At 58.0% G+C, this 20,485-nt stretch overlaps 7 protein-coding genes across 7 annotated transcripts; 4 read left to right on the top strand and 3 right to left on the bottom strand.

Annotated features, from left to right (window-relative positions):
- Positions 1–486: 486 nt before the first annotated feature.
- P884DRAFT_255714 (uncharacterized protein) lies at positions 487–4,444 on the top strand. Its single transcript, XM_069441011.1, has 4 exons — positions 487–848; positions 910–1,022; positions 1,099–1,389; positions 1,446–4,444. The coding sequence occupies exons 1-4, from the start codon at positions 691–693 to the stop codon at positions 4,139–4,141; spliced, it is 3,258 nt and encodes a 1,085-aa protein (XP_069300709.1). The 5' UTR covers positions 487–690; the 3' UTR covers positions 4,142–4,444.
- Positions 4,445–4,453: 9 nt separating this feature from the next.
- P884DRAFT_81051 (uncharacterized protein) lies at positions 4,454–5,709 on the bottom strand. Its single transcript, XM_069446106.1, has one exon. It carries the CDS (start codon positions 5,601–5,603, stop codon positions 4,611–4,613), a length of 993 nt encoding a protein of 330 aa, XP_069300708.1. The 5' UTR covers positions 5,604–5,709; the 3' UTR covers positions 4,454–4,610.
- A 214-nt stretch (positions 5,710–5,923) lies between these two features.
- Positions 5,924–8,498, top strand: P884DRAFT_282848 (NUC091 domain-containing protein; the record flags this gene model as incomplete). Its single annotated transcript, XM_069443617.1, has 5 exons — positions 5,924–6,073; positions 6,141–6,809; positions 6,863–6,932; positions 7,003–7,096; positions 7,443–8,498. Exons 1-5 carry the CDS (start codon positions 6,064–6,066, stop codon positions 8,496–8,498), a joined length of 1,899 nt encoding a protein of 632 aa, XP_069300707.1. The 5' UTR covers positions 5,924–6,063.
- Positions 8,499–9,448: 950 nt separating this feature from the next.
- P884DRAFT_327454 (uncharacterized protein) lies at positions 9,449–10,467 on the top strand. Its single transcript, XM_069445544.1, has 2 exons — positions 9,449–9,738; positions 9,840–10,467. Exons 1-2 carry the CDS (start codon positions 9,606–9,608, stop codon positions 10,382–10,384), a joined length of 678 nt encoding a protein of 225 aa, XP_069300706.1. The 5' UTR covers positions 9,449–9,605; the 3' UTR covers positions 10,385–10,467.
- P884DRAFT_255709 (mitochondrial 37S ribosomal protein mS38) lies at positions 10,468–11,715 on the bottom strand. The gene is made up of 2 exons (XM_069441010.1): positions 11,682–11,715; positions 10,468–11,575 (listed from the first exon to the last, which is right to left on the bottom strand). Exon 2 carries the CDS (start codon positions 11,517–11,519, stop codon positions 10,818–10,820), a length of 702 nt encoding a protein of 233 aa, XP_069300705.1. The 5' UTR covers positions 11,520–11,575; positions 11,682–11,715; the 3' UTR covers positions 10,468–10,817.
- Positions 11,716–13,813: 2,098 nt separating this feature from the next.
- Positions 13,814–16,780, bottom strand: P884DRAFT_275224 (glycoside hydrolase family 36 protein; the record flags this gene model as incomplete). The annotated part of the gene is made up of 5 exons (XM_069442822.1): positions 13,814–14,031; positions 14,127–15,587; positions 15,649–15,859; positions 15,915–16,113; positions 16,203–16,780. The coding sequence occupies 5 exons, from the start codon at positions 16,778–16,780 to the stop codon at positions 13,814–13,816; spliced, it is 2,667 nt and encodes an 888-aa protein (XP_069300704.1).
- An 883-nt stretch (positions 16,781–17,663) lies between these two features.
- P884DRAFT_275223 (Metalloenzyme, LuxS/M16 peptidase-like protein) lies at positions 17,664–19,402 on the top strand (the record flags this gene model as incomplete). The annotated part of the gene is made up of 5 exons (XM_069442821.1): positions 17,664–17,813; positions 17,878–18,003; positions 18,111–18,188; positions 18,252–18,937; positions 19,015–19,402. 5 exons carry the CDS (start codon positions 17,664–17,666, stop codon positions 19,400–19,402), a joined length of 1,428 nt encoding a protein of 475 aa, XP_069300703.1.
- Positions 19,403–20,485: the final 1,083 nt, after the last annotated feature.

The following is a 20,485-nucleotide window of genomic DNA, read 5'->3' as shown; positions in this document are numbered from 1 at the left end:
TTGTCAAGAGCAAGAAGTGCTATCGGAAACCCTCTTACCTGGCTCCCGTTACCGCCGGGAAGTGTGGAAACAGGAAGGTATATATTGTACTCCAGAATTTTGACCAACCAAAATGCCCAATTTGGCACCGAAGGATCCACCCTGGCTCGACCTGAGCGCGGTGCAATGCAGTTCTTAGGTGACCTGAGCAATGGGACCCCCGAACCCCTGGTCATCTGCCCTGCTTTCTGGGGTTCGCTGCGTGGTACGGATGACCATAGTAATCCGTACGCTAGTTACACTAATTACTATGTAGCCCCACAGCGACATCATCGGCGTGCCACGCTTCTCCGCCTGTTTACCTGTCAACCAGCCCCGACAGGCACCGAGGCAGCCGCTTTGGCAACTCTTGTTCCTCCTCCCGACTCTTGATTCATTCATTCCTTTGGTATGCGCCAAATACCGTTATTCGTCCCCTTCGCGTTTCCTAACTGACTGGCCTTTGAAGCTCGCCGCCAAGCGTGGCGTAGGCCTCTCGCTGAGAGTCTTCCGAAAGCTGGGGAGCTTGGAGCCGGGGGCTTGTTCATTCGTGGAGTTGGTTGCGGTCCTCAAGGCACCAGGTAGCTGCGCTCCTCCTCCCGCATATCGCCGGCTTGACTGCCGCGGACCTTTCATCATCAGGCAACATTCGATCGACCGCCCTCCGCCAGCATGGCGACCCGACTATCGCGTGCGCTCGTTGTCACGGCGCTGTCGCTGTCGCTGTCGCTGTCATGCGTCGCCTCGGCTTACAACAACTACACGTCAGCCGACATGCTACAGGCACAAGCAGCACTGATGGCAGACCGTCCCAAGGACTGTCCTCCATGGTATGGCACCACCTGGCCCTCCCCCCTTGCCCAGCATGCTGACCGTGTTTGTCCCCCGCAGCTTTAACTGCAATCTTCCTATCAACAGCTGTGGCCAGTTCGCCCCGTGCAATGGGTACACCGGCAAGTGCGACTGCCCGGCGGGCTTTGGCGGCGACAACTGTCTCGAACCCCGTACGTTAGAGAGCCTCGCCCATGTGTATGCGCACGGAATCCAAGCTCACCTAGACACCCAAAACACACAAAACAGTCTGCGGCTCCCTTCCCCGAGGCCAGAACCGCCCGGCGCGGCAGGGGAAGTCCTGCAAATGCGACGAAGGATGGACGGGCATCAACTGTAACGTGTGCACCAGTGACCGCGCATGCGATGCCATGACGGAAACGGGCGACGGTGGCGTCTGCTACACCGGCGGCGAGGTGGTGAAGCAAAACTACCAGATGTGCGACGTCACAAACAGGGCCATCCGGGATCTTCTTGGCACCCAAGTGCCCCAGGTAACCTTCACCTGCGAGAAGGAGTCTGGGGAGTGTGATTTTCAATGTAGCTTCACCCCACCGCCTTCTTTGCCTTACTCCCGGCTGACTGACGTCTTGTAGTCTGGGTTGATGAGCGCGAGTCCTTCATGTGCCACCTGAACGAGTGCGAATCGAGCGCCGACTTCGATTCCTCTGCGGGAAAGAACACGACGTCCTACAAGTGCGAGAAGATCCGCTGCGAGTGTATCCCCGACCGCATGCTCTGCGGCGCCAACGGCTCGGTCGACCTCACCGAATTCCTCGTCGAAGTGATCCGCGGCCCCGCAAGTTTCGGCTGCGAGCAACTAGCCGGCGGACCGAAGAAGTGCGCGTTCCAAGAGCCGGAGATGAACAAACTGATTAGCGACATGTTCGGAGATATGAGCATCCTCCTCACCTGTAACGCCGGAGAATGTCTGTACCACACCGAGGTGCCCGGATTCTCGCCCGAGATCCCCAAGATCAACACGCCGCTGATCGCCGGCGTTATCGCCGGCTGTTCGCTCTTTCTCGTCGCCGTCATTCTAGGGACCTGGTACTTGTCGAGAAGGCAGTTCAAGTACGGGCCGATTCACCTGGACGACTCGGACGACGAGGCGATCAAGCTCATGACGGACCACAAGCCGGCATCCCTGTATTTCCAGAACGTCTGCTACAGCCTCAACGGCAAGGATATCCTGTCGGGTATCCAGGGCATGGCCCATCCCGGCGAGCTTACCGCCATCATGGGCGCTTCCGGGGCGGGCAAAACGACGTTTCTGGATATTCTTGCTCGCAAGAACAAGCGCGGCCACGTGTCCGGAGACTTCTACGTCAATGGCGAGAAGGTCAGCGATGCGGACTACAAGAACGCCACCGGCTTTGTCGATCAAGAGGATACGATGCTCCCTACCCTGACAGTGCACGAGACCATCCTCACGAGCGCCCTGCTTCGCCTCCCGCGGGACATGACGCGCGCGGCCAAGGAGCAGAGAGTCTTCGAGGTAGAGAAGCAGCTGGGCATCTACCACATCCGAGACTCGCTCATCGGATCCGAAGAGGGCAAGGGGCGCGGCATCTCCGGCGGTGAGAAGCGGCGCGTCAGCATTGCGTGCGAGCTAGTAACGAGTCCTTCCATCCTCTTCCTCGACGAGCCCACAAGCGGCCTCGACGCCTACAACGCCTATAATGTCATTGAATGCCTGGTCACCCTCGCCAAGACGTATAAGCGCACCGTCATTTTCACCATCCACCAGCCCAGATCCAACATCGTCGCGCTCTTCGACCGCCTCATCCTGCTGGCTCAGGGGAAGACGGTCTACTCCGGCCCGCTGCATCAGTGCCAGGACTACTTTGACCGTATCGGATACAGCTGCCCGCCCGGGTTCAACATTGCGGATTACCTCGTGGATCTGACCATGCATGCCGGCTCCACTACCTCCTTTGACGATGGCACTATCTCGGCAGACGCGGCGAGCGTCGGTCCTAGCAGCACCAGGGCAGTCAAGTCCATCGCGAGCATCTCCGGCGGCAGCGCCGGCGACGACAGCACCGTGGACGCATCCCCGTCCCGTCCGAGAAGCCGGCGGCATGATTCTGTGCGGCTCAGGCAGGAACGAGAGCTTTTCACTCGCCGCAAGCAACCTGTAGACACGGCCGCCTCTTCGGACGCCGGGGACGAGATCGGGGCTTACAGACTTCAGCAGACGCCTCACCGCGTGCCACCGCACAACCTCGACGAGCATGACGACTTGCTGCCTCCAGCGTCCACCGGCACGGACCTCGACATTCTCGTGCGCTCCTATATCCAGTCCGACATTGCGGGAAACACGCACGACGAGATTCAGCAAGCCATCGCCGCAGCGGTTAGCACCAACGGCCAGAACTCCAACGGCTACTCGGTCGATGGTCCCAACATCAACAACAACAACACTCCCACCATGGGCCGCGGCTACGCACGTATCGGCTATTGGCGACAGTTCGTGCTGCTCTCCCAGCGCACCTGGCGCAACCTCTACCGCAACCCGATGCTTATGCTCACGCACTACGCCATCGCCATCCTGCTAGCCGTCTTTGCGGGCTACCTCTTCTACGGGCTGTCCATGGACATTGCCGGCTTCCAGAACCGCCTCGGCCTCTTCTTCTTCATCCTCGCCCTCTTCGGCTTCAGCACCCTCACCAGCCTCTCCGTCTTCTCCCAGGAGCGTCTGCTGTTTGTCCGCGAGCGCGCCAACGGATACTACTCGCCCGTCACGTACTTTGCCGCCAAGGTGCTGTTTGACATTGTCCCGCTGCGCATCATCCCGCCCATCCTGCTCGGCGCCATCGTCTACCCGATGACGGGGCTCGTTGCCTCGGTGGACAAGTTCCTGATCTTCATGCTGGTGCTGGTGCTGTTCAACCTCGCCGCGGCCGCGATATGCCTGTTTATCGGCATCGTCTGCAAAGACGGCGGCGTGGCCAACCTCATCGGGAGCCTGGTCATGCTCTTCAGCCTGCTGTTCGCGGGCCTGCTCCTGAATCACAACGCCATCCCGCCCGCCGCCCTGTGGCTGCAGTGGCTGTCCATCTTCCACTACGGCTTCGAGGCGCTGATTGTCAACGAGGTCACGCAGCTGACGCTGATCGACCACAAGATCGGCATCGATATCACGGTGCCCGGTGCGGCGATCCTGAGCTCTTTTGGATTTGATAACCAGGCGATGTGGCCCGATATCATCAACCTTGGCATCTTCGGAGCCGTTTTTATCGTGCTGGCGTACGGCGCGATGCACGTGTTACTTGTCGAGAGGCGCTAATTAGGGGAAAGGGGTTGCGCCATTTTTTTTTCCGTCCGTTCCGAGAATCTTTTTTAGGGAGAGTCTTGTGGTTATCTATTGTCGTGGGTACGCATCACGAGCGAGATAGAGATGGGTACTTGTTTCGTTCTGTCGTGTTGCTGCCTGTTGCAGCCTCACAGGGAGCAAGCATACTGGTAGTTAGTTACGGTAAACTTTTGGGGACTTGGGGCGTTAGAAGGAGCACACAGATGTTCTGCAACACGGTTTCTCCATATCATCACGAAAGGGCCAACGCCGTACGTAGGATAACACTTGCAATGCATATATTTGGAAAGACCCATTGTTTCTATTTATACACACATACCATAACACGGTTTGATACATTGTGCCCTGTTAAAAGGCCAGCCCCCCTGGTGTGCTGCTCCCTTCTCACTCCTTGCCCACCTCGAGCAAACATATTTCTCATCTTTCCCCCACCACCACCCCTTTACAGCTTGCCACCGGTCAACTCCTCCGCCACGGCCTTCTGCCTCTTGGTCGTCTTCATGGCAACCGGCTTGTTGGCGTCGATAGCCTTGGACGAGGTGCCCAGCATCTCGGCCTGGAGGTCGGCGACGCTGACGGGCGCGGCGTCCTGGTCCCAGATGCTCTGCCCCCGGTTGATGCCGCCGACGCGGTGGTAGTCGGGGGTGAAGATGGCCTCGACGCGGGCCTCGAGCTCGGCCTCGTCGATGATGAACTGCTGCGCCGCCACGTACAGCTGGGCCAGGGCGTCCCGCCGCGCCTCCGCCTTGAGCTCCGTCTCCTGCCGGTGCCGCTCGCGGGCGGCCTCGGCCTTGGCGAAGCGGTCCGGGTCGGGGATGACGGTGGTCTGGAGGGCGGTCGAGGCGCGCACGGTGGGCCGCGTGAGCACGTCGTCGAGCCGCTCCGGGGCCGTGGCGGCGGCGAGGTTGGCCTTCCGCCGGCGCTCGGCGCGCGCCTGGACGCGCTGCTGGCGCTGCGTCTTGCGCACGTAGAGGCCCGTGATGCCCGAGGCGAGGGCCTTGCGCCGCGCGGCGGCGAAGACGCGCCGGCGGGCTTCTTCCTCCGACTTTGGCGGCTCGCCGGCCGCCTCGGCCTTGGAGACGGGAGTCGCCGCGTCAATCCACTCCTGCTTCACTTTGCGGTTGCCATCCCGCTTGGGAAACACGTCGCGCGGCACGGGAAGGTGGCCCCTGATGGGGGGCAGCTTGTGCTCGGCGGACTGTGGGGGTTCCGGAACGGTGATAAATTTCGGGGATTCCGGGGGAACTGCGAGGGATTGAGAGATAGAAGGGGTAGTGCTGAATGCTCGCCATGCCGGGGTGCATGTCCTTGTCGTCACTGTTGCCGTCGTCGTTGCCGTCGTCGTCATCGTCGTCGTCGACGTCGTCGAGATGCGGCACGCGGAGAGAGCGGCTTGGAGGCCGCATATTGACGGCCGGGCCAGTTTGGGCGTCATTGTTCTCTTTGGCAATCGTGCAAGACCGGCCCGTGGTAGATTCAAGCCGCGAACGGGTTATGTTGGGCGGGCGGTCGAGGACGAGATCCAGACTCGGGCGCGAGAGACGTGAACCTCGAAAGTTGGGAATTTCTGAAGCTCGGCGTCGGTGCAGGAAATGCGCCATGTCTGGTTCAGGCATAGCGTAGCTGGCCCTGGACGATTATGCCGCCGCTCACCGCCAAATTTTATCGCCAAATGAGACTTTTGAAAGCTCCACCCCGCCAAAAACTTCATTTGGCTCGCTTCGCGCTCCATCCACGTCCTCTTCAATTTCTTCTCTCCTCGTCTTCCGCAGTTCCTCTCCCCGTGGAAGACCGCTGCGGCCATTGCAAACTCCGCATGCGGGGATTTTTTTTTCCCTTTCTTTTTTGTTTGCCCTTCTCGTACCACAAGTTGTCGGCATTGAACAATTGCCACGATGGGTACCGGTACGTTTCACCTGCTCTCGGAGTCCTCCAAAGCTTGCGTTCAGTGGCAGCTAACATGTCCCCTTAGCAAAGAAGGAGAAGGCCCGCATGGAGCGGGAGGGGAAGGTGAAGGGCGACCCCAAGGTCAAGGGCGAGAACTTCTACCGCTCGGCCAAGAAGGTCAAGACCCTGAACATGTATAAGGAAGGAAAGGCCATACGCAACAAGGATGGCAAGATCGTCAAGGCTGCCGCGTTCCAGAGCAAGGAGGTTCCCAAGGCTGTCGTCGAGCCGAACCGGAAGTGGTTCACCAACACTCGAGTCATTTCCCAGGACACGCTCAAGTCGTTCCGGGAGGCGATCGCTGAGAAGGAGAAGGACCCTTACACGGTCCTGCTGAAAAGCAACAAGCTCCCCATGAGCTTGATCCGCGACGGCCCCAGCCTCCAGGACGGCCTTAAGAAGCACCGGGCGAAAATGACGATCGAGAGCGAGCCCTTCTCTGAGGTCTTCGGACCCAAGGCACAAAGAAAGAGGCCGAAACTGAGCTTCAACACCGTCGACGAGCTTGCCGACCACACTGAGCAGAGTCTTGACTCGTACCAAGCCCGTCAAGAGCAGATCAAGTTGCTGAACGGCGCTGCGGGATCTGCGGCGACAGAGGGTGATGAGCCGTTGGAGGAGGATTTCAGCGTGGCGACGGCGAAGGAGGCCATCTTTACCAAGGGCCAATCCAAGCGCATTTGGAACGAGCTGTGTACGTTGTTGTCGTCCTTGGCTACTCGGAGACACTCGCTAACGCCTTGCCAGACAAGGTGATCGATTCTTCAGACGTGATCCTCCACGTTTTGGATGCCCGAGATCCGCTTGGGACAAGGTGGTAAGTGAGGCACAAACCCCCGTGCTTACTCGAATCTGTTGTGCTAACTTTTTTTTTTTCCTCCTCGCAGTCGCCATGTCGAGAAGTACCTCGCTACCGAAGCTCCCCACAAACATCTCGTGTTCGTATTGAACAAGATTGACCTGGTCCCGTCAAGCACAGCGGTAAGCACCTTTCGAGGTTTCGCATCCCCATGTCACCTCTCGGTCAGCTTTGCCTGGCCCCAGGGCTATCGTCAGGACACTCCCGCATCTCTATGCTTGATGGAAGAAGGTCCGTTACATCCCTGGGAGAATGATTCCATTTCCAACGTCCCTGGTCTGGTCTTCAGATCAGGGATTGATAGGCTCCGTTTTGGAGTCCTATCGCCGGATACCGGACGTGTTTCAGACGAGTTGAAGGCTGCCACTCTCCGTCTTGGATAGCAAATGGCCGTCTTCTTAGTGATGATTCACACATTTCCACCGCTTCATCAGCTTATTGTAACTCTTCGGGTGCTGACTGATATAGGCCGCTTGGATCCGAGTGCTTCAAAAGGATCACCCCACTTGTGCCATGCGGTCGAGCATCAAGAACCCTTTTGGCCGGGGTTCTTTGATTGATCTCCTCAGGCAGTTCAGCATTCTACACAAGGACCGGAAACAGATCAGTGTGGGCTTGGTGGGCTACCCGAACGTCGGCAAGTCGAGCATCATCAACGCTCTTCGTGGCAAGGCCGTCGCCAAGGTTGCACCCATCCCCGGTGAAACCAAGGTCTGGCAGTATGTCACACTAATGAAGAGGATCTATCTTATCGACTGCCCGGGTATTGTGCCGCCAAATCAGCACGATACCCCGCAGGATCTCCTGCTCCGCGGTGTCGTCCGTGTGGAAAACGTTGAGAACCCGGAACAATACATCCCCGCCGTGTTGAAGAAGGTCAAGTTGCACCACATGGAGAGGACGTATGAGCTCAAGGGCTGGAAAGACCACATGGAGTTCCTCGAACTCATGGCCAGAAAGTCCGGCAGGCTGCTCAAGGGCGGAGAGCCGGATGTTGACGGTGTTGCGAAGATGGTTCTCAATGACTTCATGCGCGGCAAGATTCCGTGGTTCACGCCGGCTCCGGCAATGGAGGGCGGTGACGATGCCGTCATTGAAGGCAGACAAGGGCGGCTCGGCGAGATGCCTCTGAAGCGGAAACGCGAGGAAAGCGAGAGTGCTGCCGACCCCTCATTAGCTGGCTCAACCGTAGCCGCTGATCAAGAAGAGGATGACGAGGAAGAAGATGAGGAGTTTTCGGGCTTTTCGAGCGACAGCGAGTCCGAGCGAGATGAGCCTGGAGGAGCGGGCGAGACAGAAGGCGCCGAAGATATGATACCCCTGGACGGCTTGAGCGAGGAGGAGGAGGAGGAGGAGGAGGAGGAGGAGGAGGAGGCGGAAGACTCCGAGGATGAGGAAGATTCAGAGGAGGACGACGAGGAAGATGCCGATTCTGACGTCGACATAGAGGGTGCCAGCGACATACTCCCGTCAGAGGACGAGTCGGGCCCGCCCGCTAAGAAGAAGCGCAAGAAGGCGAGGTAGGCGCTCCACCAATGTTAAATAAAGCGAATTCCTGTGAAGTCATCCGCGATCTCGTATTTGTTATCCCAGCAGCATGTGCACCTCGAAGGTTCCCCGTGTCGTGATAGAACTTCAGAGTGATGAGGACGGGGTAGTAGTAGTCGGTGATTGGCGGCGCGTTGTGTGAGCTTTACGGAGGGGACTCTGGGGATATGAGTACGAACCAGGTTGAAATTGCCATAATAGGGGCCATATTGATGGACTTCCTAACGAGGACCCCAAATTAGCGCTGCAGTTGCCAGCAATGTTGTCACGCTCTTGATCAAGACTCCAAACCTTGACAACACCAGGTATCTGTCAGTGAGCCGGGAGTAGATTTCGAGACAAACAAGTGACAGTTGTTTCCGCACTTTCTCACCCTCCGCTCTGATGCCCTCGGACTAGTCGAGAAATTGAAATGTCCGCCCAAGGTACCCGCAGCTCTCTGTAGATTGATTTGTACACTCCTCTACAGGAGAATGTGTAAAGTATAATTACTATGATCTGCTTGCCGTTCTAGCTGCCCTCGAGCGACAACCATATATGACTTCAACTCGGGTGTTTCATTTACTTTGCATAAGTCAGGTGTCGACTTTTCCATTCATTACAGGCCTACAAGTAATTAATTATACGTTGCATCTTCGATCTCCAAGGGACTTGATATATTAAGTCAGTCATCCACACATGTCCTAGTCTAAAGAAGTCTTGTCGTGGTTACAAAAAAGAAAGAAAGAAAAGAAAAGAAAAAACACAAGATTTGAAATAGCGGAGGTCTTATGATTTGGAATAATGGAGGTCAGATTATTTGGAATAGCGGAGGTCAGTCCTGCCATTTCTATCTGGCAACGCTTATTTTTTAAAGTTGACGCAATCTCGACTTGACCCCTCTTCACCCCACCTTGTGCTTCCCTCCTGCCGGTGTATAAGCTGCAAGGCGTAGTCACCTCATTCCAAGCAGCTCTGCCGAGCACCTTGCTACAATCTTATAATAACAACCTCCCAAGTCTCTTCTGAACTTCTGCCACGTTCACCACATCTCCAACCATCATAGGAGATCATACTAGAAGAAACCCAAACATCTAACACAAAATGGCCCTCCCGCCCAGGCTGAAAGGCCATCGTTACACCTTCCCTGATGCCTATACCTCGTCCTCCGATGGGGTGGCCCCGGCTCTACACACGCTCGAGATCTACCTCGACTACGTCTGCCCCTTCTCAGCCAGTACGTTCCCTCTTTGGCCCCCTCTACTCACCCACCCAAATAAGCAAAAGCTCAGATAATAATAATAACAATAATAATAATAATAATAATAAAACCAACAGAGATCTTCAACACGCTCGTCGAGTCGGTGATCCCCTACGTGCGGCAGCGCCCGGAGCTGGCGTCGCGGCTGGAGATCGTGCTGCGGCCGCAGATCCAGCCGTGGCACCCGTCGTCGACGCTGGTGCACGAGGCGGCGCTGGCGGTGCAGCGGCTGACGCGGGACGACGCGACGGCGGAGCGGTTCTGGACCTTCCTGCGGGCCCTCTTCCGCGAGCAGAGGGCCTACTTCGACGAGGCCGTCGTCGACGAGCCCCGCAACCAGACGTACCGCCGCCTGGCCGAGCTGGCGCACCGGAGCATCGGCGTGTCCGCCGACGAGGTGTACGCGCTGCTGGAGATCAAGCCGACCACGGCCGGGGGTGACGAAGCCAGGAACGCCGGCAACCAGGTCACGGTGGACGTCAAGACCATTGTCAAGATCGCCAGGCTGACGGGCGTGCACGTCACGCCGACGGTGCTGCTGGATAGCGTGGTGGTGGGAGAGATCAGCAGCGGATGGACAAGCGAACAGTGGCAGAAGTGGTTGGATGCGAATATCCAGTGAAGTTTTGAAAGAGATGAAAGAAAAGGTCCGTTGAAGTGCGGGATTATTAGTCTGTTAAATGGATGGAGGTTCAGGCTGGGAATGATAATTTGCCTTCTCATTTCTTTATTCCTCCCGAAGTCTCACTAGCTAGCTGCTGCGCAGCTGATCCACGTTCCCTTCCTCCCATCGCCCTCGTCTCGCCCGCCGCTCTGCCACTCTATATGTCGATTATGCGAATGTAGAATCAACTTGGAACAATGGGAACCCAGAGATGACATGATACGCTGGATGTTGGATGCTCGAACCGTACACCTTGACATCACGGTCTCTCTCTGAGAACAGGAACAAAAAGGAGGAAATGTAATCAAGATAGGGAAAAAAAGAAAAGAAAAAAAGAAAAAAAAAAGGCGAGAGGGATTATTTACACACAGGGGAGGCGCCGTGGCCCCCCTTACAACCGATCCAGCTTGCGGCGGATGTTCCGCGTCTTCCTCATCAGCTTCTTGTACTTCTTCTTCTTCATCTTCAACTTGCGCTGCCGCTTCACGCTGATGGCCTGCATGGCGCGGTCCTGCTGCCGGCGCGCCTCGTCGTACCGCAGCTGGCGCCAGGCCATGCGCTCGAGGAACGAGCGCGGCCGCCCGACGATGGCGTCCTCCTCGATCAGTTCCGGGCTGTGCGCCACCACCTTGACCTGCCCGTCGGCGTCGACCGTCTCCTCGATCGTCACCACGGCCTTGTACACGCGCGTCTGCGTCTCGGGCTGCTGCTGCTGCTGCTGCTCCGCGAGTTCATCGGCGACGGCGCTGTTGGCCGCCGACTCGGCATCCGCCTCGGCCGCCTCGGTGAGCGGCTGGGGGGGCGGCGGCGGGGCGTACGGCAGGTACTGGCCGGCCAGGGGGTTGAGCTGGATGTGGAGGTTGGTCTCGGACCCGTCCGAGTGCCGCAGGCTGAGCTTGGCCGTCCCCTCCTCGGCGTCCTGGGCGTCGTGCGATCGCTGCTGATCTCCGTTGGCAATGCTCATCCTCGACAGGGGTTCCTCTAGGTCAGATACCGTCTGTGATAGCGTCGATAGCACGTCGGCCACCTTGTTGCTCCGGGTCCGCGTGGCGAAGATCTGGGCAAAGGTGTCGTCGGACACGGACTTGGGCATGAGCTGGGTTACCGAGATGGGTCGGTGGAGGGCGAAGAAGGTCGAGAGGGCGAGGCCTGGCAAAAGGGAGCAAAGAGACGCATGTTAGCGGGCGGGCAAAATCGAGAGAAGAGCTGCTGTTTGGGGAGAAGGGGAGGACGGGAACGGTGAGACGGAACGGACCTTCATCCCCGATATGCCTAGTACTGGGGACGCTGGGCGGCTGCGGAATGGGGGCCTTTGCTTGCCCTTTTGTCTTTTCCGACTTGGAACCTCGCGAGGCGGGCACCGAGCGAGCGGCAAAATCTCTGGAGCCGTCGTCCGGGCTCGACGGTTTTGACGAAGAGTAGCGGCGCTGGTGCAGACCGGTCGGCCGGTACGGCAGGCTGTATGCGGCGGCGGCGGCTCGCGGGACGGCCGAAGTCAGGGAGGAAACGGCGGGCGACTGAGGCGCCGCGGCGACGACTCGTCGTACGGATGAGGGCAGCATGGCGATGAGTGCCGCCTCCGGGCGGGAACTGCACGGTATTGATTATTCGATTGACTATGCACGGGGCTGTCTCGTCGAGAAAAAATCTCGCAGCGTCGGACCGGTGTGGTGCGGTCGGCGAGCAAGTCGAGCTCGACGTGCCGATGGCGATGGTTGCAGGTTGTAGGTCGCCAGTCAACTCAACTCTCGCGTTCGTTCGAGAATCGTCGTCGACCCTCCAAACTTCGCTCGGTTTGAAGTCCTTGTTGGCCGTTTTCGCCCGCGCTAAAATGGATCGCCCGAGGCTTGGCAGCGGTACGTACTCCGTACGACTCTCGCAGTCCACAGCGGTCAAATCCCGATCTCTGCGTCGTTTGCGCACTGTCTAGTTCCTGTGCTTGGCGGCTTGGGTGTGCAGGAATAACAAAAAAAGGATTTAATCCGTCCTTGCGTTGAAATGGTGAAGTTTAACTGCAACGGGCAAAAGCCTTGAGTCATTCAAACAAAACCGCAGAGGCTTTTGACTTATGACTCTGCCCTGATATCGCTCAGTTGCCTCAGCTGACCGCTTTCCGCAAAGGCAGGCAGCGTTCACGTGGCGTTTCCGGCGGAGATGCTGCCTGAACACACCAACTGAGTTTCCGGTCGCGCCATTGCCAAGAGTGCCAACTCGCGGGGTCGGCTTTGGCTACGGTCTCATCTAAGTCTGAAGCGCACCGCCCAAAGCCCGCCAAAGCCCGAGATAATCATCGATAACCTTTCACTGATACGCTGGCATCGTTGGTCTCTCCACGCCTGATCTGCTTCGTGCTATTATACCCTTCTTAAAATACCAGCAACAACAATCATCTATCTTGTTGAGGGCGGCCAGCGAGGTTCAATTCTCGGGAGCGGTCTTGAGCACCCAGCAGCAGAGAGAAACTGCAGTACAAGGTTGCCCTAGCCGAGGGCGGTGCGTGGCCGGCCTTGTCTGCTCGGAAACACCCCACCAACCCCGCTATCAGCAGGCTTTCAGAATCGCGCGAACCATCTGACTTGCCCCGTGCCCTGCCCGACGAAAGGATCGCATTGTCATGCCATTAAGGTGCGATACCGTACCGCTTCGGCACGACACCTGCTCGGTCGGCCAAACGCTGTTGGTCTGTAAACTCGGCCTGTGTGCCTACTTTTGATGGTTCCCTCAGACCGATCGACCTGCTCCGGGTATGCAATACCGTCCATGGTTCGAGCCTCCCCGGGCGGCCGATGCCGGATCGGCTTCTCTCATTCCCCTCGAACCCCCGAGAACCCCCGCATGACATCATGCGTGTAAGTGCATGCTTACCGTGGGGGTAGACCCTGCTCTGCTCTTGACTCGGGGCCATTGTTGACCGTTGGCAATGGACGGAAACAGTAAGGTCGCTGGCTGACAAAGTTCCGCCACGTGGAGGCTCCGTACATAGTATAGAACCCCAATCCTCGCAATGCCCTGCGGCTCTCTACAGTGCTGAGAAAGAAGTAAGCCAAAAGGCCCGTCCAGAAACACTCGCGATCACACCAGTCTGACGTGTGAGTTGAGCGGTCCTCAAGATCACCAGCCACAATGGAGGTGAGCATGCTCCAGCGCGTCTGGAGGCCCCGAGTCGTCGTAGATGTCCTGATTATGAATTCGTTCGACTGTCTAGTGATGGCAATCCTACCCTGTCGTCGAACCAGGCGCTTGCGCCTAGCAAGTAAAGCAACGTACAAATCTTGTTGCTCAAGCTTCCGTCTCTTTGTCAGCGTTGCCGGCAATGAAGCCCACGGAAGGAATAGTCTTGGTCAAACGGCGGCCAGTTAACCATGTCGTATGCCATTTGTATTGTTGCTACTTCTTCTCCAGGGCAAAGTAGACCTTGACCTGCACCTCGTTCGCCCAGCCGCTCTCGAGGCCCATTTCCGTCCACGCTGTTTCGATATCCACCTCCAGGACGCGCTCGTCTTGCCGGCTCACGGACACAGTGTGAGGGGGTATCGGCTGCCCCCGAATGGTCACCATGAAGTCGTCATTGATCGAGAGTTCAGGGAGGACCGAGATGTAGACGCCTGCCGCAAGTCAGCATCGCATCGGTGTTTGGGGATCGAATTCTTCTCCCCCCCCCCCCCCCCAAAAAAAAAAAAAAAATTGGTTGCTGGCTTACCCAACACCCCTAGCGCCTTCACGGTAGCATCCACCAACATCCTTCCGTTCTCGCGCGCCTCGAACACGGTCCTCAGCACCGCCGCACACCCCGTCATCTTGCCCACCAGCCCCAGGTTCGCAAGCAACACCTCCCCCCTCGTCCCCGACTGCACCGCATGCAGCGGATAGGCAGACAGCACGTCCCACCCCTTCGCCTCGAGAGAGACCGTCACCAGAGCGGCCGGCGACCCGGCCCGCAAGGGAGGCGTCACCTTCCCGCTGCGGTGCGCCCGCACCACGTACCTCCCGCCCGCGCCCTCCTCACCCGCACCCGTCCCAACCCCGGGAAACCGGGCGAGGGGCAGGAGCTCGGCCACCGGCCGGTGCCCCCGCGGATCGACGTTGAACACGGCCACGACGCCCGTGCCCGTCCCGGCGCGGCCGTGGTACGCGCCGACCTTGAGCACCCCGCCGCCGCCGTCCGCCGCGCGGGAGCTGTAGGCGTCCAGGGTCCGGCCGACCGTGCTGGGGCGGAAGACGACGGTGCGGCCGCGCGGCGTGGCGCCCGCGAGCTGGCACAGCAGCTCCTGGTCGTGCTGGCCGGGCGGGTCCGTGACGCAGACGGGCCCGCCGCTGATGCACCGCGCCGCCGCGTGGAACCCGCCCCGCGGGTGCGCCGTCTGGAACATGTCCCAGTCCGGCAGCGCGTTGAGGTGCTGCGCGAGCAGTGCGTTGTGCGCGTTGGTCCACACGTGCCACGGGTGCGCGTCGTCGTCGCCGCCGCCGCTGGTCGGGACGAAGTCGTCCGAGGTACGACACACAATCGGCGGCAGGCTGGTGCGGAACAGGCGGGGGTGGAAGAGCGTGGGCGGGGACAGCGCCATGCCCGCGACCACGGGGCCCCCGGCGAAGTGGCCGAGGGTGGAGGAGGTCCAGGCGTCGAGGTAGGAGCTAATAAGAGTGCGGCGGGCGGCGGGCTGGGTGAGCGTGTCGAGCATGTACTGGGCGTCAGTCTTGACGCCGTCGATGCCGCAGGAGGTGAGGAAGCGGTAGAAGTCTTCGTAAAAGTCCTGGACGTCGGAAGGAGCGACAACCGTCATGGCGTTGCCGATGGGGAGGTGGGATTTTTGGGTGTCGTCGCGTGACACCTGGACGGTTTCGTAGCGTTTGGCAAGGGGCCCGGAGGGGGCGAGGCCGGCCCAGTAGCCTAGGAGGGCATGCCAGACTGCGATGTGCTGTATGTTCTTGTGCTTGGAGCGGATGTCGGAGACGAGCGCTTCGAGGCCCCGGGGGAAGGCTCTCGGCTCGGCTTCGAAGTCGTTCCAGCCGTACTGCCATTGGCCGTCGCCGCGGTAGTCAATGTCTTGCCAGTTGTCATCGATGATCAGGTTAGAGATGTTGACCTTGTTCTCGGCCAACGTGTCTAGTGCCTTCAGGATCTTCTCCTCGGTCAACTGCTGGCCCAACGAGTTCCATGTGCCTGCCCTGGACTTTAGCATTCGATATAGGTACGTTTGGTGGAGAAGTAATTTTGCACTCACAGTATCCCAAACCGTCGTACCAATTTTCGTACCACTGCGGCCCGACATCGCCCTCTGCCGTGGGCGAGGCCATACCGTGAGAATTTGGAGCATTCGCTGCGGTAACAAGGGTCCGGGCGTGGTACGTGACGGCAGCAACCGCGTTCTCAAGGTTGTCACCGACGGCTACCAGAACCGTTCCTGTTGTTGATTTCACATTATCGTTTCGAAGCTGGGTCAACCTCAGTCCTTACAGCACAGAGCCTCGGGGGACACATATGGCATACGCTGAGTATCAGACGGCCAGCGTCACCGCTGCGCAAGAGTGCAGTGACATTGTTGATTCCGCCAAGTCCAAGCATCACCAAGTGCTTCCCGTGAGAGGAGAGAAACGAACAAAGTAAGCCATCCTTGTCCAGGCCGAACTCTGACTTGCCGTGTCTGGGAGCAAGCCATGGGGTCCAGGACCGAACCAGGGCAAACCATCTGCCAGCATCAGTATTGGAGTCGGCGGGCATTGCAAGGGAGGCGGAGGAGATCCAAAATCGGTCCCTTTCAACGGCACCACACCTTACCTGAGGAACCGCCCGCCCCACGGAATGCCCAGTGGTACTTCGACAAACGCTGATTCGTCCTCCTTTGCCCCGTGTACTGGTGCCTCAACAGTCCACAGGCGCGTTCCAGGAGACTGGCTCATGTGGCGTTTCCATTCCAGCTCCGGATTCAGGTCCCTAATCAGGTCAGGCAGATCCTCGGGGTCGTCCTCTCGAGTTGGTTTCTGGTTGATGATCACAACGGCATCACCCGAGCCCTGCTCGCTGCGAACCCATTTCCATTCTTGGCCGTCGGTGCCTTGACGAAACTTGATAGTGAAGGTTAACGAGGACCTGACGACTACCCGGGTCGTGAAGAACAACCTCGCCGCGGCTCCAATGGATTCGTGTAGTTCCGTGGGACGGGCATCGTGGATAGAGGGAACTAAGGCTGCTTCTTCCCATTCCTCCTGATCTCCGTTGGAATACCAGAGAGCAAGCTGCCAATTCTCCGTAGGAGATCCAGGAGGAACCTCGAGAACCGTGTGGATCGTCAGTTCAGAGTTCTGGAGCTGCGTAACTTGGCCGAGCGGCGGGTACGTGACGATAAAAGCGGACATTCTGAACAAGCTTATAGTACAACCAGATGCTGCATGGAGAGATGAGAGAGGCAAAGGCGCTGGAAGTTGTGTTCCTATACCATGACGGGTAATACAAGGTGTGGTTGTTAGTGTATTGCAATGTGCACCAAGGATCGCTGGTACAGTACATCACAGCCCAACCAACGAGGGACTCCGGGTGCGAGCTAATTGGCGGGAATAGTGGGTACAAACACGCCAGTTGAGAACTCCAGGCCTGGGCGAGCACGAGGGATAAAAACAAAAAAAGAACGAAGACTGGAACAGTGTGCTCGGCGCCATTGTTTGAGGCTTTAAGACAAGGAACAACCAACCGGATGAGAGAATTGGGATGTGCCGGGCCCTGTGAAACTGACCAGAGCTTTCTTTCCCCTGTGAGCCCGCCTCGTGTGGGAATTATCAGCTTCTGTCATCAGCGGCCTGCGTGTCCAATTGACCGGGCAGATTCTGGGCCTCTCTTAATCCAAAGCCGTCTTTGGCGATTGGAGCCTGCAGAGAATGCAATGCCTGCACACGGCAGTGGTAAGCGCGCGAAACCTGCAGCGCGATCCGAGGGGAGCTTTGAGCTTCAACGATTGTCGAGCTCATGCTGGATGGCTCTCAGATTCAAACGGAGAGCAAAGGTTAGCCGTGGCCAATCGCAAAGGCCGAATTTCCAAACGCCAAGACAAGTTGCCGGACAATGGGTACCAGGACCACGTGACAGCAGCTCCGAAGCCAGCTTTGGCCCGGGCGTTTCCGAGCTGGCCTTGGAAGTGAGGCAAAATTACGCTGCATACCGTAGTTTTTTGAAGCGATCGAAGGAGCCAGGACTTTCCTTCAAACCACTCATTTCCCACACCCCTCCCCTTCCACATCCGCGTCCATGGCGTCCCGGAGACTCGCTCTGAACCTCGCGCAGGGCCTTCGCGGCCGCGCTGGAGGGCTTTCTGTGCCGTTCAGGCGAGGCCTCGCAACACCGCACTCCTCGCCTGCCATCAAGACCGAGACCACAACACTCAAGAATGGCCTGACTGTGAGCTCCGCCGGCACCCATTGACCTTGCCCGGGCCGTCGCTGACTCGCATTGCTATCAATAGGTCGCGACTCAATACTCGCCCTACGCCCAGACCTCGACTGTCGGCATGTGGATCGATGCCGGCTCTCGCGCCGAGACCGACGAGACCAACGGCACCGCCCACTTCCTCGAGCATCTGGCCTTCAAGGTATGGTGCCAGCTTTCCGGGCGCATGATGCTGCTCAATATATATATACATATATGTATATGTATATCCGAGAATTGTTGGCTGACCGCGTTTACGCGTTTGATTAGGGCACCACCAGGAGGACACAGCAGCAATTGGAGCTCGAGATTGAGAACATGGGCGCTCACCTGAACGCCTACACCTCGGTTCGTCGTGACCCAAGATTGTATCTCGGTTTCCTCCACGTCGATCGCTAATACCGGAAACAGCGCGAGAACACCGTCTACTTCGCCAAGGCCCTCAATGAGGACGTCCCTCAGTGCGTCGACATCCTGCAAGACATTCTTCAGAACTCGAAGCTCGAGGAGGCTGCCATTGAGCGGGAGCGCGACGTCATCCTGCGCGAGGCCGAGGAGGTTGAGAAGCAGCTCGAGGAGGTTGTCTTTGACCACCTGCATGCCACTGCCTACCAGCACCAGCCCCTGGGCCGCACGATCCTCGGCCCCCGCGAGAACATCCGCGACATTACCCGGACCGAGCTCGTCAACTACATCAAGAACAACTACACGGCCGACCGCATGGTTCTCGTTGGCGCTGGCGGTATCCCCCACCAGCAGCTCGTCGAGATGGCCGACAAGTACTTCTCCAAGCTCCCGTCTAAGGCTCCCGAGACCAGCGCCTACCTCCTGTCCAAGAAGAAGCCCGACTTCATCGGCTCTGACGTCAGGATCCGCGACGACACCATCCCGACGGCCAACATTGCGATCGCCGTCGAGGGTGTCAGCTGGAACGACCCCGACTACTTCACCGCGCTCGTCGCCCAGGCCATTGTCGGCAACTACGACAAGGCCCTCGGCAACGCTCCCCACCAGGGCAGCAAGCTCAGCGGCATCGTCCACAAGAATGACCTGGCCAACAGCTTCATGAGCTTCTCCACCAGCTACAGCGACACCGGGTAGGCCCCATTCCATCATTTGTTGACCTTCTTGTCGTAGCAAATCAGGGTCCTGCTGCTAACCGATTCTTCCGCAGTCTCTGGGGTATCTACATGGTCACCGACAAGCTCTCGACTGTTGACGACCTGGTGCACTTTGCCCTGCGCGAATGGTCGCGCCTGTCGGGCAACGTGAGCGAGGCCGAGGTTGAGCGGGCCAAGGCCCAGCTCAAGGCGTCCATCCTCCTGTCTCTGGACGGCACCACGGCTGTCGCCGAGGACATTGGCCGGCAGATCGTCAACACTGGCCGCCGCATGAGCCCCGCCGAGATCGAGCGCATCATTGACGCCATCACCGAGAAGGACGTTATGGACTTTGCCAACAGGAAACTCTGGGATCAGGATATCGCCATCAGCGCTGTCGGCAGCATCGAGGGCCTCTTTGACTACGCGAGGATCCGGGCCGACATGAGCAGGAACTTTTAAAGGCGAGGATCAGCTGCTGGTAAAAAAAAAGCACGAGGAGTTGGGAGAGTTGGGGGATTCGGTTGTGATGCAGAGAGAGAGAGAGGGGCGCCCGGGTCAGTGTATTATAATCGGTGTTGAATCCGAGGCCAACACGTGAAATGTACTGTAGGGGGCGGGCGGGTAGACATAGATCAATCGATCCTGCTTCTTTTGTTTACAACGGAACCACGAACCACACAATTTCACCAGGCGAGGGAGAGACGTTGTCGACTTTGACATTACAACCTTTTGGACGCCTGCACCAAGCGCTTCGAGCTGGTGGCTGGATAAATGTGAGCGTCTATTGATGTGCCTAGAAGCCAATCGATCAAGTTGTGTATTTGCTAATCCGAAATAAAATGCAGCAGAACTCGATGTCCCAGATTCCATGATTGGCAGGTACCGGTTTGCAGGTTCGACATACCGGAAACCACGCTGCCAGTTCTGGAATCAAGGACTTCATGAAGAAAGGGTTCCGTCTCCCGGAGCGGATCACTCAGTGGAGAGAATGCATCGCACCGTCCAGCGGCTACCTTACAGACAAAGAGGCTTGTCAAAGGCCCCGGTCGCTGAAAGACAAGCAGTGCGGACGCCCGATTGGACTCGATAACTACGTCCGGGACCTCTGGTTTACCAGAGACTACCAGGTCGAGGAGGAGACACTCGGCGAGAGAGAGAAGGCGCTGCTGAAGATATGGCTCGACGTTGAGCATAAGTTATTGTACCGCCCTCGTGCCTCAAGACCAGGTGCTCCGCCGCCGGACACTATAATTGCACACCTCAAGTCATGGCTTGACCTGTAACTTCGAGTTGTTGACTTTGAAAAAAACCTCCTTTGTAGAGTTACAGGACCTAGAGGGTTCGATTGTCCTTCTCAGAAGATATGCGAGGCTTGCTATGGGGACAATGTCGTCTCCGGACTATTCCCGCGTGGGTTGGGCCTTTTTATTTTTTATTTTTTTTATTTTTATTTTTATTTTTGTTGTGGCAATCTGCGTCTCCTCTGTGAGACGGAGTCAGATGAGGTTCTGTTGGCGTCTCTCGAGATCAAACCAGAATGGT

This window comes from Thermothelomyces heterothallicus (assembly GCF_042370625.1).
Source record: "Thermothelomyces heterothallicus CBS 202.75 unplaced genomic scaffold P884_scaffold_3, whole genome shotgun sequence".
Taxonomy (NCBI): Eukaryota; Fungi; Ascomycota; class Sordariomycetes; order Sordariales; family Chaetomiaceae; genus Thermothelomyces; species Thermothelomyces heterothallicus.
This window is presented reverse-complemented; position numbering and strand designations above follow the sequence as displayed.